The sequence below is a fragment of the Neoarius graeffei genome, chromosome 8, assembly GCF_027579695.1.
Source record: "Neoarius graeffei isolate fNeoGra1 chromosome 8, fNeoGra1.pri, whole genome shotgun sequence".
Lineage (NCBI taxonomy): Eukaryota > Metazoa > Chordata > Actinopteri > Siluriformes > Ariidae > Neoarius > Neoarius graeffei.
This window is the reverse complement of record NC_083576.1, coordinates 14,503,927-14,519,089: the sequence shown is the minus strand read 5'-3', so window position 1 is coordinate 14,519,089 and position 15,163 is coordinate 14,503,927. Positions and strand designations below refer to the sequence as shown.

At 41.0% G+C, this 15,163-nt stretch overlaps 1 protein-coding gene across 1 annotated transcript in view; it reads right to left on the bottom strand.

The window, feature by feature from the left end:
• Positions 1 to 14,849, bottom strand: part of spon2a (spondin 2a, extracellular matrix protein) — a 29,983-nt gene extending 15,134 nt beyond the window's left edge. The window contains exons 1-3 of the mRNA XM_060926855.1: positions 14,760 to 14,849; positions 2,177 to 2,408; positions 121 to 341 (exon numbers count right to left, since the gene is read on the bottom strand). Coding sequence (XP_060782838.1) covers positions 121 to 341; positions 2,177 to 2,402 — 447 coding nt within the window. The 5' untranslated portion in view covers positions 2,403 to 2,408; positions 14,760 to 14,849. The remainder of the gene's footprint in view (positions 1 to 120; positions 342 to 2,176; positions 2,409 to 14,759) is intronic.
• Between the last annotated feature and the right edge of the window lie 314 nt (positions 14,850 to 15,163).

Genomic DNA, 15,163 nt, shown 5'->3' with positions numbered 1-15,163 from the left:
TTCTGTCTTTTGTCAGTGCAACGGAAGTAACTGCACATACACAATGGGTCTGGTAGATGAAGATTAAAAAAAAAAATTCTGGAGTTTCTTTCAGGTCAGTTTAAGGGAAACATTAAGTACCAGTGGGTTCCTGGGGTGCAGAACGAGCTCAGTGGAGCTGTGGCCGACTCCAGATGGGATGCCTGCTGTGCGGTACATGGAGCCCACTACCCTCCTCTTCCTTGCTTCTTTTGCCTCCTTTACAAGCTCAACGGTGACCCCGAGCTCAGCAAAACCTTGTACCCCAGGGCTCGCCATTGCCCCTTCCCGCCACAACCGGTACCGCTCGTTGTGGGTGACAGCTGTAGGGAGAAAGAGAAGAGAGAACAAATGAGAACTTTTTCCATCCTGAGAGATGTATTACAAACTTTAAAGATGGTGAATCTGGTAAAAATAAATGTTAGCTGCAGAACCTAAGCGAAAACCGAGACTGCAACATTTAAAAAAAAAAATTTCAAATTTTTAAAATCTTCTTGAATTTTTAAAAATGAAATCGATTTCGAATAAAATTTGGTATCCCAACGAATTATTAAAATTTACAAGTTGCACTGTGATACACACATGGCAGCAGGTTCCCAATACTTTTCAGTATCCACATACAGAACACACACGTGCGCACACTTACAGACCAGATGTGATTCTTCTCCACTTCTGCTACCTTATATAGAAACAGAGCAGCTAAAACTTAGCATATAAGTAAAAACAGAGGAGACGTCAAAACGTTCCCTGCAACCATAAAAGCAAGTAAAAGCTCAGTATTGATTAGAATGAAGTAAAAACATATGGCTAAAACGTGAATATAAACACAATCTTGTGCAGATGTCCGTATTACATGTGGATTGTTCCCGTACTTCAGTCTAAACTCTGACCTGGATTCATGACCAACATTAGCGCACTTCACATAAGCTATTTTCCAGAAGCCTGTATTACTCCGGTTTTTTTTCTTTTATACACTCACAAAAACCATTTGGTAGATTTGAGGTCTCCAGGAAGCAAGTAAAATCTATCCTGGTTAATAAACCGCAAAACTGCACTAACAAAACAGACCTATAAGCTCCTTGGCTTTTCATTACAATCTTGTGAGGAACAAAACACAGAGATTATGGTGGCTTTAAAAGTCATTAGGCATATCCTTTATGTCCCACTGTGTGTTATGTAGCTACAAACTATCATGGCAGAAATTCAAAGTGGGGTGAGGAAGGGCAAAGAGAGAGAGAGAGAAAGTGAGAGTGTGTTGGCAGTGATGACATGGTTCATCCGTCCACATGCAGAGTCTGATGGCTTTGGCATAAACATGACTAGTCAGAGCCAAGCATCCTGACCTCAGACAACTAAACCACAAACCCACAGCAATCTCCCACTCTTTCTGTTTCTCTCTCTCTTTCACTCCCACCTCTGTCTTTATCTCAAAATCCTCATGCACCCCTGTTTAACTTTAATATGACTATAATTGCAAACCAAACCATTATATCATGCGATATCGAGAGCCAGATTGTCGGAGCAGAAACTCCAGTAACCTGGTGTTAGTCTTGCAGACGAACGTCCTCCATCCTCCGACTGTAAATGTTTTAAATGTCTTGGCCAGATCTGTCCAGCTCTGCATCCTCTCCTGACCTGGGAGCTGGGAAAACGCAGACGCCCTACACACAGATTCTTATTATATATGCACCAGGGAGCACTTGTCCTTAAAGCAAATGGCCATTGCAGGTCTCTGGACTAAGGATGCCATATATGCAATATGTTTATCTAAAAGGGTATCAAAGGTCAGCATCTCCAACTCTCCTTTTTTTCCCCCCCTCTGGATGGCTTTCCTAAACCTCCACTTTGGATACAAGGAACCTGTGGGGTATTTGGCGTCATCTGGTAGCACTTACTCCCCCCTCCTGCTCTTCCTCCCTCTCTCTCTCTCTGCTTTCCTCATTAGACTGCCTTATTCCCATATGGAGGAGGTGCTGGGGGAAGTACGTGCCACTGGGGTGGGTTAACAGGCCAGCTGTGAGGCTTCAGCATCCTGACTCATCATACCATGAGGCAGCTCTAACCTTAAACCAAACACTCCGTTGTCTACCTTTCTGCCACCACTTAAAGGCTCACAAAAAGGTTTGCGTCACAGGTTCTTTCTCCTCCTTGAGCTTACCTACAAGTTTGGACCACTGCGCAGGGGGTCGGAATAAAGGGTACTGTTTCGGGAACATCTGCGGGCTCCACTGGCCAGTGAATACTAGGATGTAAGAGGCGGGGCCTCGAGCCGTGCATGCTGTCCCATTAGCAACTTTTAGAGGGGCGGCAAAGGAGACGCTCAGCTTCAGGAGCACAACAAGGAGGTGCTGCAGCCACCCGGGGATGAGGAGCTCAGAGGGCATCGTCGTCTGCAGGAGAAAGAAAAGAAGAATCAGGAATCCTGCATGAGAAAGACATTAGAGTAGTGTTTTCCCTGATTCATTTTACTTTATACCATAGCACCAATAACAGGTTTATATTAATACACTCATTCAAATACATGACTGTTTCTATGGCAACAGCTCATTCACAGGGACTTGTATGGCAGATGCTTTGTATAATCTAAGGCTATTAGTAAATTAATTTTTTTTTTAAAAAAGTGCTTTTTTTACGCTAAGAAAATGTATAATCGTTGATATGGGGAAGATTTCTGTCAGGAGACATTTATTTAACATTTAAGGAAGGAAGGAGTCTCCAGTGTCAGTGCTTTGTAGTTGAAAGTCTTCAGGAAAGAGGACTTTGTGCTTTCTGGTTCCTCGGTAACATGACAAGCTGGGCTTCTTTTTTTTTAACTTCAGGAGAGAGAAAATGAGAGGCTGGTGAAGGGATGACTGTTCATAGCTGCTGTAATTAACTGACAACAGAAACAACTGTCTCACAGACTTTCCACAGCATTAAATGTAAATAGAAACTGCCGTGGGGCGGCACGGTGGTGTAGTGGTTAGCGCTGTCGCCTCACAGCAAGAAGGTCCTGGGTTCGAGCCCCGTGGCCGGCGAGGGCCTTTCTGTGTGGAGTTTGCATGTTCTCCCCGTGTCCGCATGGGTTTCCTCCGGGTGCTCCGGTTTCCTCCACAGTCCAAAGACATGCAGGTTAGGTTAACTGGTGACTCTAAATTGACCGTAGGTGTGAATGTGAGTGTGAATGGTTGTCTGTGTCTCTGTGTCAGCCCTGTGATGACCTGGCGACTTGTCCAGGGTGTACCCCGCCTTTCGCCCGTAGTCAACTGGGATAGGCTCCAGCTTGCCTGCGACCCTGTAGAACAGGATAAAGCGACTAGAGATAATGAGATGAGAAACTGCCGTGGTATAAGAGAAATAAAACACTTCAGGATGTGCCGTTATAGGAAACTAATCAACTTCAGAGTGGTAACATTAACTCCATTTTGCCTCAGGCTGCATCACAACACCCTGTTGCAGATTATTTTCCTATAATGGCATGCTCAAGTGTTTTATTCCTTCCATATTGAAAATATCTATATTTTGATTTTCAGCAGGTTTTCATATACACTGGTGAAACATTATCATAGACAAAAAAGTTGCATATTGTACAGTTTTACAATAAAAAGTAATTATTTTCATGTGAAATGAGAGAAATAATGTGAGTGTGAATGGTTGTCTGTGTCTATGTGTCAGCCCTGTGATGACCTGGCGACTTGTCCAGGGTGTACCCCGCCTTTCGCCCGTAGTCGGCTGGGATAGGCTCCAGCTTGCCTGCGACCCTGTAGAACAGGATAAAGCGGCTAGAGATAATGAGATGAGATGAGAGAAATGTTACAAATGTTATTTTAGTTCCAAATAAAGTTTAGTGGGTTTTGTTTTTAATTAAACTGCTTATTTAAAAGGCTTACTGGAGTAGAAAGCTGTTAATGTTTTAATTATAGAAAAGACAGGGGTTATTTGCACTAGCTAAAAATAAATACATAAATAAATATAAAATAACCAAAACTTGAGCATGAGGGCTAACACATGCGACTGAAATTGGCTAATCTACTGGTTACATAATATATAATAGTTAGCCTAATGTCAGCTAGCTTGCAAGAGACCTAGCAAGCTTGCTAACAATCCTGGCTGCTGGGTTACACAATATACAGCCTAACATTAGCTAGCTAGTGCTTGGGTTTAATTACATTATAAAATACTCACCTTGTAACAGTAGCTAGCTAGTGTTTGGGTGTCATTGCATTATAAAATATGTACATTGTAACATTAGCTAAGCTCACAACTTAGCTAGCAACATTAGGCCAGTGTTATGTATTAGAGCAGGGGTCATCAAACTACGGCCCACGGGCCGACTCCGGCCCGCCACCCCCCCTTTGACCAGCCCCCCAGCCCCCCACCACTTGAACCGGCCCTATGAGGCAGTCCCCAAAAGTGGTCATGGCCTATTTTTTTAAATTGCTTTTTGGCAAATAATAACATGTCTGCATCTTGTATTTTGTTGATTTTATCAATTAAAATTGATATTTAGTTATAAAATGAACTATTCATATTTTCCAAATTTTCGTCATATGCTCGCAATCAAGCAGTGACAGGCAGCGCACGCGCAGAGAACTGTCAGTGTTCAGGACAGCAAAATGGCTAGCGGTCAGCAAAAAGCTGACAGAGAGTGCAGAGTTTTTAAAGAACAGTGGACCACCGATTATTTTTTCGTTCAGTGTAAGGACCGTGCAGTTTGTCTTGTATGTAAAGAAAGTGTGTCAGTTTTCAAAGAATATAATCTGCGTCGTCACTATGAAACCTGCCACAAAGAGTATCCTAGTTTGCGAGGGCAAACAAGAGAAGACAGGATTCGGAGGATAAAATGCGGACTGGCTGCACAACAGAATGTATTCCTTCGCCAAACCCAGATCAACCAGGCTGCTGTCCGAGCTAGCCATAAGGTAGCTCACCTACTAGCTACCCATGGAAAGCCGTTTATTGATGGGGACTTTGTTAAAGTATGCATGCTTGCTGTGGCCGAGGAGGTGTGTCCCAACAAGAAGGATGCGCTCAATGCGGTGAGTCTCTCCGCACCTACTATGACCAGGTGAACCAAAGATTTGGGGGACAACGTGTATGACCAGCTGAATGAGAGAGCGTCAGAATTCGAGTTTTTTTGCTTTGGCCATGGATGAGAGCAATGACATGCAGGACACAGCACAACTGCTGTGATCTATTGATCTATTGCTCATATTATAATTTCACTGTTTTTTTTAAATGTATTTATTTTATAGGCATACTTATTTGGCCTTTATTAAGTGCTGCACACAATTGTTATTAATAATATCAACAGGCCTACCTACAATTTATAATTTTCCACTCACCTTTGCCAGTGTCAATCACCTCAACTAGGCAAATGTTTCTTACCTTGACAGCTTTGATGTTATTTTTATTAGAAAATAAATAAATGGAATATCTGTGGTATTTCAAATTAAAACAAAGTGTGAAGACTCGATTACTACTTTTGCAAACCACTAGTAAAGATAAACAAATATGTGCCAGGAATCAAGTGTTGATATAGTAGTGGGGATATAGTAGTGGGGATATAGTAGTGTGGGTATAGTAGTGTGGGTATAGTAGTGTTGATAGAGTAGTGGGTATATATTAGTGGGGATATAGTAGTGTTGATAGAGTAGTGGGGATATAGTAGTGTTGATAGAGTAGTGGGGATATAGTAGTGTTGATAGAGCGGTGGGGATATAGTAGTGTAGGTATAGTAGTGTTGATAGAGTAGTGGGGATATAGTAGTGTGGGTATAGTAGTGGGGATATAGTAGTGGGGATATAGTAGTGGGGATATAGTAGTGTTGATAGAGTAGTGGGGATATAGTAGTGGGGATATAGTAGTGTTGATAGAGTAGTGGGGATATAGTAGTGGGGATATAGTAGTGTTGATATAGTAGTGGGGATATAGTAGTGTTGATAGAGTAGTGGGGATATAGTAGTGGGGATATAGTAGTGTGGGTATAGTAGTTGGGATATAGTAGTGTTGATAGAGTAGTGGGGATATAGTAGTGGGGATATAGTAGTGGGGGTATAGTAGTGGGGGTATAGTAGTGTTGACAGAGTAGTGGGGATATAGTAGTGGGGATATAGTAGTGGGGTATAGTAGTGGGGATATAGTAGTGTTGATATAGTAGTGGGGATATAGTAGTGTTGATAGAGTAGTTGTGATATAGTAGTGGGGATATAGTAGTGGGGATATAGTAGTGTTGATAGAGTAGTTGTGATATAGTAGTGGGGATATAGTAGTGTTGATATAGTAGTGGGGATATAGGAGTGTTGATAGAGTAGTGGGGATATAGTAGTGGGGATATAGTAGTGTGGGTATAGTAGTGGGGATATAGTAGTGGGGATATAGTAGTGTTGATAGAGTAGTGGGGATATAGTAGTGTTGATAGAGTAGTGGGGATATAGTAGTGGGGATATAGTAGTGTGGGTATAGTAGTGTTGATAGAGTAGTGGGGATATAGTAGTGTGGGTATAGCAGTGTGGGTATAGTAGTAGGGATATAGTAGTGGGGATATAGTAGTGTTGATAGAGTAGTGGGGATATAGTAGTGGGGATGGCTGTGCCAGGCTAGTAATCTCTACTACACAATGAGGCCTGCTGGTGGTCATATTTGTCTGGGTCATACAATTCTGTGTTATATAGCTGACCCGACCCCGGCCCCCCACCACAGTCAGGAACGACTGTGGCCCCCAGAGAAAAAAAGTTTGGTGACCCCTGTATTAGAGCTTAGCTAATGTTGCTAAATAAGGATGTGTCCGGTTTGTTTGTTCACTGCTGTGTTTCTGTGTCCTGTGTGATCAGACACTAACTTTAAAAATGAATAAATATAAATGAAATGCTATAAAGTTTAAAAAAATGAACTTGAAGAATGATAATTTTATTCATAATATTTTGGGGTGACTAATTTGGGACAGAGACAAAAATGCTAAACACGGGATGTTCCTCAAGTCTGAATGGCCAAGAAGATTATTAGATTTATATATTTTTTATTATTATTTTTTACTTTTTTGTAACATAGTTGACTTTAAGGTTAATCGTGTGATTGAGAAAGGATTATATTTCAATTTGGTGCAAAGTTTCATTTCTTTCTGATTTCCCTTCCGAAAACGGAGTATTGTTTTTCTAGATGAACTAAAACTAAGATACTTCACTGAACTGAGGAATTGGCAAGATTTCAGAAAGCAGATCAACCATCCAAATGAGCTGCTCTCTAATTCTGAACAAGGATTCTATAATAAACTCAGGAGCGTGTCAAATAGCTTCACACCAAGTGTCTGATTTGCAGAAATGCCTTTCAAATCCTATGTGATTAAAAGCTGAAGACAGCGATTGTAAAAAGCGGTTTATTTTGGCCACTTGTTAAGCACTCGACCATGAGTAGACTGACTGGATTTATTTGTGACTTGTTTGTCATCTCGAGCCTTAAATGACCATAAACAGCCGAGGCATGTGGAGGATTCCGTTATGTCACATTTAATCATGCGCCCGTTTTAGAAAGCTACTGAAATATTAGTGGAAGTTTAGCTGAGCCAAATCACAGTACATAATGTGCTTAGGTGCACTTTTCAATTAAGTTGACTTCATTCTATTTAGTAATGCCTGATCCCTTTTAGAAAAAGAGTTCATGATCCAGCTTTGAAAAGTTATGAGTATGAGCTGCAGAAAGCCAGATGAGGAGCTCAGTGACTAAGCAGGACAATAGTAGACAGTAGAAATGATTTCTCTGTCTGTCGAGGCTCATAAATCAGACAGTTTGCCATCCAGGCAAGCCCTCTGTCATCTCTCATGCACACAAACCATCTCACATCTACACACACTTCCTGATTTACTGCCTGACTGGATTTAAATAGCAAGACAAGAGCAAAACGCCGGCATGACTGAGCTATTTCCATCCTGCACATGAGCATCTGCATGTGTTTTCTTGTGTGCATGAAGTAAAAACATAGCTATAGTGGTATAGCACACACTCAAGTGTTCAGGACACATGCGCTGTCTGTCAGGGCCACTTTATAAATTGGTAATTGCCTCAAAGGGCACCAGGTCACCAGCCACAGACCCAGACACCTGCCCATGCTCAACACCAACCTTCTAATTCCTCATACTAACTAATCAGCATCAAAGACTTCGTCCCTCATTCACCTCCACAGATTTTCCATTTTTATGCTCTGCTTTTAAGCCTTGAGATCGTACATGTTTAAGGGATGAAGCATAGCTGGCCTTTTCGCTAACATTTATAGCCTAGTGAGACTGGCAGAGTAATCCAGCTTGATTTAGGGAACAGTCTGATGTAGTTCAGAGTGCTGAAAGGTACAAGTGACCAGAATAGAAATAAGACACACTAAACTAAGAGGCGATATTGAGTCATCTGGAATGACTAAAACATCCTACTTTTAGGGTAAATCTGGCTTTCTTCATCCTTTAAAGAGAAGATTTAACCACAAGTATGACGTCTCAGAAGTACCTTTCCATAAACACCACAGACATTACATTTGTGTGTGGAACACGTGAAGAATCTGCTCCAGATACGTCCGGAAATTTAAGCACACAGCAATTAGGAAATTTTAAGAACTAAACAGTGATGTTTACACGGCACCACCTTTCCCAAGCCTCCTCATTTTCTCTTCGCTGGGTGACCACATCAAGTCTTCTTTCTATCCCAGACTGCTGCATTAAGCCATGCAACTATCAATGATTTGATTAATAGAGACAAGTATTTATTATTATTATTATTATGTTCAATATGGTGCTTCATTAAACTACGCCATGTTGATGAAGGTCAGCCACTACCTCAGGCCATGAGGTGTGGAAAGCAATGATACTATCTCTATCCGTTTTGTGATCCAAATATCCATACATTATTTGTCTAGCATGCTTGAACTGATACAAGCTGGTCCGATTGCTACTTGTTCTTGAAACCGGTACAGGCTGTCCTGATTGCTACTTGTTTTGCTTAAGTTAAATCCTTGAGATTTATCTTCGCTTGCACATTCTGCTCTCTGCTTAATGAAGGTTATGTTGACCATTAATGTCTTTCTTTTCATAAGGTTATGATCCTGACGGGTGATGTAATGGTACAGCACGTCTCTCTTCTTTCATACAGTAGTGTAGTCTAAATCAATGATGCAATGCTTCATCACTCATTTATGTTATACAACCCTAATTCCAAAAAAGTTGGGACAAAGTACAAATTGTAAATAAAAACGGAATGCAATGATGTGGAAGTTTCAGAATTCCATATTTTATTCAGAATAGAACATAGATGACATATCAAATGTTTAAACTGAGAAAATGTATCATTTAAAGAGAAAAATTAGGTGATTTTAAATTTCATGACAACAACACATCTCAAAAAAGTTGGGACAAGGCCATGTTTACCATTGTGAGACATCCCCTTTTCTCTTTACAACAGTCTGTAAACGTCTGGGGACTGAGGAGACAAGTTGCTCAAGTTTAGGGATAGGAAGGTTAACCCATTCTTGTCTAATGTAGGATTCTAGTTGCTCAACTGTCTTAGATCTTTTTTGTCATATCTTCCGTTTTATGATGCGCCAAATGTTTTCTATGGGTGAAAGATCTGGACTGCAGGCTGCCCAGTTCAGTACCCGGACCCTTCTTCTATGCAGCCATGATGCTGTAATTGATGCAGTATGTGGTTTGGCATTGTCATGTTGGAAAATGCAAGGTCTTCCCTGAAAGAGACGTCGTCTGGATGGGAGCATATGTTGCTCTAGAACCTGGATATACCTTTCAGCATTGATGGTGTCTTTCCAGATGTGTAAGCTGCCCATGCCACACGCACTAATGCAACCCCATACCATCAGAGATGCAGGGTTCTGAACTGAGCGCTGATAACAACTTGGGTCGTCCTTCTCCTCTTTAGTCCGAATGACACGGCGTCCCTGATTTCCATAAAGAACTTCAAATTTTGATTCGTCTGACCACAGAACAGTTTTCCACTTTGCCACAGTCCATTTTAAATGAGCCTTGGCCCAGAGAAAACGTCTGCGCTTCTGGATCATGTTTAGATACGGCTCCTTCTTTGAACTATAGAGTTTTAGCTGGCAACGGCAGATGGCACGGTGAATTGTGTTCACAGATAATGTTCTCTGGAAATATTCCTGAGCCCATTTTGTGATTTCCAATACAGAAGCATGCCTGTATGTGATGCAGTGCCGTCTAAGGGCCCGAAGATCACGGGCACCCAGTATGGTTTTCCGGCCTTGACCCTTACGCACAGAGATTCTTCCAGATTCTCTGAATCTTTTGATGATATTATGCACTGTAGATGATGATATGTTCAAACTCTTTGCAATTTTACACTGTCGAACTCCTTTCTGATATTGCTCCACTATTTGTCGGCGCAGAATTAGGGGGATTGGTGATCCTCTTCCCATCTTTACTTCTGAGAGCTGCTGCCACTCCAAGATGCTCTTTTTATACCCAGTCATGTTAATGACCTATTGCCAATTGACCTAATGAGTTGCAATTTGGTCCTCCAGCTGTTCCTTTTTTGTACCTTTAACTTTTCCAGCCTCTTATTGCCCCTGTCCCAACTTTTTTGAGATGTGTTGCTGTCATGAAATTTCAAATGAGCCAATATTTGGCATGAAATTTCAAAATGTCTCATTTTCGACATTTGATATGTTGTCTATGTTCTATTGTGAATACAATATCAGTTTTTGAGATTTGTAAATTATTGCATTCCATTTTTATTTACAATTTGTACTTTGTCCCAACTTTTTTGGAATCGGGGTTGTAAATAGATTACTTAGTTTTGTCAATTAAATCATCATCCTCCAATCACGTAGCTAGAACACAATCTTGAATGTGACTATATACTTATGTTTGTCCTACAATAAACTCAGAAACATCTCGGAGCAGCTGTGTCCGTGTCAGTGACTGTCTGCTCCTGGATCGATCTGTGAGGCAGAATCTCTGAGGCGGCAGAGCTCTACATTTGTATCTGTATTTATGTGTGAATTCTGGTATCTGACAGTTCCTCAACTTCAACATCATTCCATCATTGGGACAGCTAGAACTGTCCCAGTTCCACACTTTTTTTTTTTTGTTCCTGCCTAGGATATTTTCCGATGAATTTAGTTAGATCCCTTTCCTAAAATATAAACAAACTAGTAGCTTAGTTTAAATCACAGCAACACTGACCAGGATGTTACTAAGGCTGAGTGAATGAACATTGTAAAGTATGAGTATATTAATGAATGCTTTTCTTTGTCTCTCATCACTTGTTCTCACCCTTATGAAAGTAAAAACATAATTTTGCACTGACAAAGTTTCCATTTACATTTAGATACTATTGACAAATTTTCTACTACTTTTTTTTAAAATTGATTCATGGCTCAAAGACTTCGGTTTAGCCATGTTTTATTAATCTTGCTAACATTACAGCATGATAGAGCTCGAGCAATATTTTTAGACTGACACAATGGTAATCCTTTAGCTTGATGCAAAGTAATACTTAAAAAAAGAGAAAGAAGGAAAAATTATTTGACATAAATGCATTGAATCTGTAGGTGTTTATTGTGTCGGGTTTTTTTTTTTTAAATCTATCTTGAGAATTCATTTGCTGTTGAAAAAAATGCATGAATCAGTTTCTCATATTTATTTATTTTTATAACTTGGGTTTGGAAAAATCTCTTTCATGCACTGACCAGCTAATGCAAGATCAGCAGATATTTACTGTGGTGCATCTCAGTCACATACAAATCTCTCCTGCACTCACGCCGGTTATTCCACTTAAATCAGATGGGTATTTTTAAAGCTAGACTGCCTTTCGGATTTTTCAAGTGTAGGTCATAAAAAGAATTTTCCATGAGACCCAACTAGTTTTGTTTATTGGACTGAAAGCTACTGAATTCAAATCACAGATTTCCAACTTTATTAGTTTCTTTTCAACAGAACAATTAATGAATTTAGGACCACGTGGCCCTAAATTCTCCACTATTTTTGCCTGCTTCATCGTGACCCAATTCAAGATACTACATCATGCATTACATGGTGGGCTTTCCCCGTTTGTGCAAGGCACTGTGGGATACAAATGTGAAACAGGAGAGAAAAACGGAGGACATGAATGAAACATGAAAGACAGAATACAGTAACGGAAAGCAAGAGGAAAAGACGTTATGTTGCGAAGGAAAGGAAATGCAGGACCAAACTAATAAATATCGGTGGTCAGCAAGCACCTCGGTCTGATCAGCTGTTTGTTTAGTGACAGAATGATGTAACTGTCAGTGCATGCTCAAAGGTAAACCTGTAGATGGCAGTAATGCAACACTGTGGCTGCCAGCTGCCGTAAAACCCAAAAGAAGAAGAAGGTAAACCTGCGCATGCACACACGGACTTCCTCTGTCTGCTCGACTGCGCGAAGCGAGCCATTTCATGCACATTATTTGCTCGGGAATCCCCTCAAATTAAATAACTTCCCAGCTACAGAATGACCTGACATTTAGTGAGATATTACAGAAGTAAACAATGACCAAATTTCAGACGGAACTAAATTTCACTGATTTTATGAAATCGAAAGGCCGTCTAGCTTTAAAACTCCTACAGATACTGAATACACCTGATCACATAAAACAAAGGCTTATAGAGGGCATCAGGTGTGTTTGGAGCAGGGACTGGAACTGAGATACAGTACCGTGTTGTAAATTGATAGTAGATACATTAACAAAAACTACCAATTATAGATCTTTAGCAACATGACCTATGGTGAGATTAGCAGGCATTTCTAAGTAAACGCATTAACAGCTGAAATTTGTAGGCAGGCATGAGATAATGGTGTTTATGGCAGTGCTGGGAAAATTGCACCTTTAATGCAATAAAACTTTGGCGCTGAATGTTATTTTATTATGTAAATTTAGAACTTGGCAACGCAGCTGGGTGAAACAAAGTCATCCTTTTATAATTACTGCCTGATTATTATCAGTCAGACATAAGTTTAAACAATCACAGTCATCTGTGGATAAAGTACACAATCCTCTAGGACATGGGTCTTCAATCCTATCCGCAAAGGGCCAGTGTGGCTGCAGGCTTTCATTCCAACCAAGCAGGAGCTACACCTGATTTCACTTGTTTAATCATTTCACCCTCGTCTCCAATCAACAATCAAGTGAGCCTCCAATTTGGCTGTAATGAAAGCCTGCAGCTACACCGGCCCTTTGCGGATAGGATTGAAGACCCCTGCTCTAGGATAAAGACTTGTTTAACAACAACAACAAAAAAAAGAGGCTAATTTGAGTCAGCTGTTCTTCAGTTCAGGTGTCTAGACCCTCCTTGGTCTATAGCGCGCCACCCACAGCTTTGGTTACCTGATCAACACAAGAGAATTCTGTTGCAATGCAAGCTGGATGGAAGAAAGAAATGGCTTGAAGAAAGACTACTGAAACTTCTAAGACAGAAAAGAGCTGCTTCTAAAAGCATGGACCCCCCTCAGTCAAATAGTTTACAATCCAACACTGTTGTTACTCTCCCCATGCAGTGGACGTCCTACAACAATCAGGCAATAAAATCCACCAACTTGGGAACCCTAGGGTGACAACAAGGGACCTGTAGGCAAATCCTGACCTCTATAACCTCACTAAAACTGAGTCATTTTCATGAGGGGTTTCCAGAAAGGAAACTACAGCCCTTTAAAGAAAACACTGACGTCTGTGTCAAACTGTTATGCAGGGCATCTGTCTTTGATCAAAAAACGCAAAAGATGCCAAGTTATGCAATATGATCCAAATAGGATCCAAAGTAGGAATAAATCAATCACAAACTAGGTCATACAAATAAAAATTCACATTGTAGAATGCAAAATCTTGGCCAAATATGAATTTTCTTGACCTTATTTGTTCTGAAACACATGACGCAAAACGTCTTACGATACACGTGAACATTTTTATAAATACCTCTCATTTTATGCACCATCCTGATTCACAGCTAAAGGAAATCCATAGCTGAAGCTGAAGGTTACTGCCCATAAAAGTGCTTCCACTCGTTACTAAATACTGTATAAGGCTTTATTAACCTTTACCAGCAGTCACCATGATTGTTCATGTTCAAACCATTTGTTCAACACTGCAGTTTCTATACAAGATCCCTGAAATTACATTTTAAGAACAATTCAGGCAAAAATGTCAACAATTCCAAAGGGTTTACTAACTTTTGCACACTGCCCTAAAGCAAACCAATCATTTATTTGCCCTCCTGAGAAGACACACGCAGAGCAGCAAACATCCTCTCCTTTTTTCATTCAGCGTCTCGCTTGACCAAGCACGAACCAGACGCAATAAAACCAAGAGAGGAGGAGAAGCGCCAAAGAAAAGTGCTTGCTAGCAAGTAAGAAGGAACGCGTTGGAGAGTGCGCAATCAGGGAACCACATGCAGTGCAGCACATGTATTTCAGCTACAGGTAAAGCAACTGACATTTCAATCTCAAATTTGCATCCAAGCACAGATAGTGATATGATGGAGGGAACTGAAGGACTGGAAGAACGAGAAACTGGATTGAAAAGGAAAAAAGAGAGAGAGAGGGAAAGAGTGCAGAAGCGGTCAAGGAGAGAACACGTGTTAAATCACTCAGGAAGAGGGCACTGGATGAAAGAGAGAAGAAGAAGAAGAAGAGTCGGCTTCCACCTTGGTTTCAGCAGACAGCATGAGTGCATGAGCCACACACACACGCACGCTCAGATGTGCATCTAGAGATGCCTCACTGGATCTCATGCTCACCTGGTCCAGAAGAGGATACAGCAGCACCAAGTTGGAGATGTGCAGCACAACACACAGAGCAAGACTCTCACGCTTGTCTACTCTGTCTCTCTCTCTTAGTCTCACTCTCCCCTCCTCTCTTTCTTTCTTTCTTTCTCTCTCTTTTCCCTCCCCTTCTACACCCCCCCACCCACCCCTCACCTCTCCTTGTATGGATGCACATAGCATACACTCTCACACACACACACCCTCCCATAACAGTGTGTCCCCCATCAGCCTTTTTTAAATCTCTCTCTCTTGCTCTCCATTTCTAGCCAAATAAAAATTCCCACTTCTTTACCATTAAATGTAAACTCCCTCACCTCAAGCGTGCGAACATCAGGTATTCCACATGTAATTATCCATTAGGTTTCAGCATCGTTAAA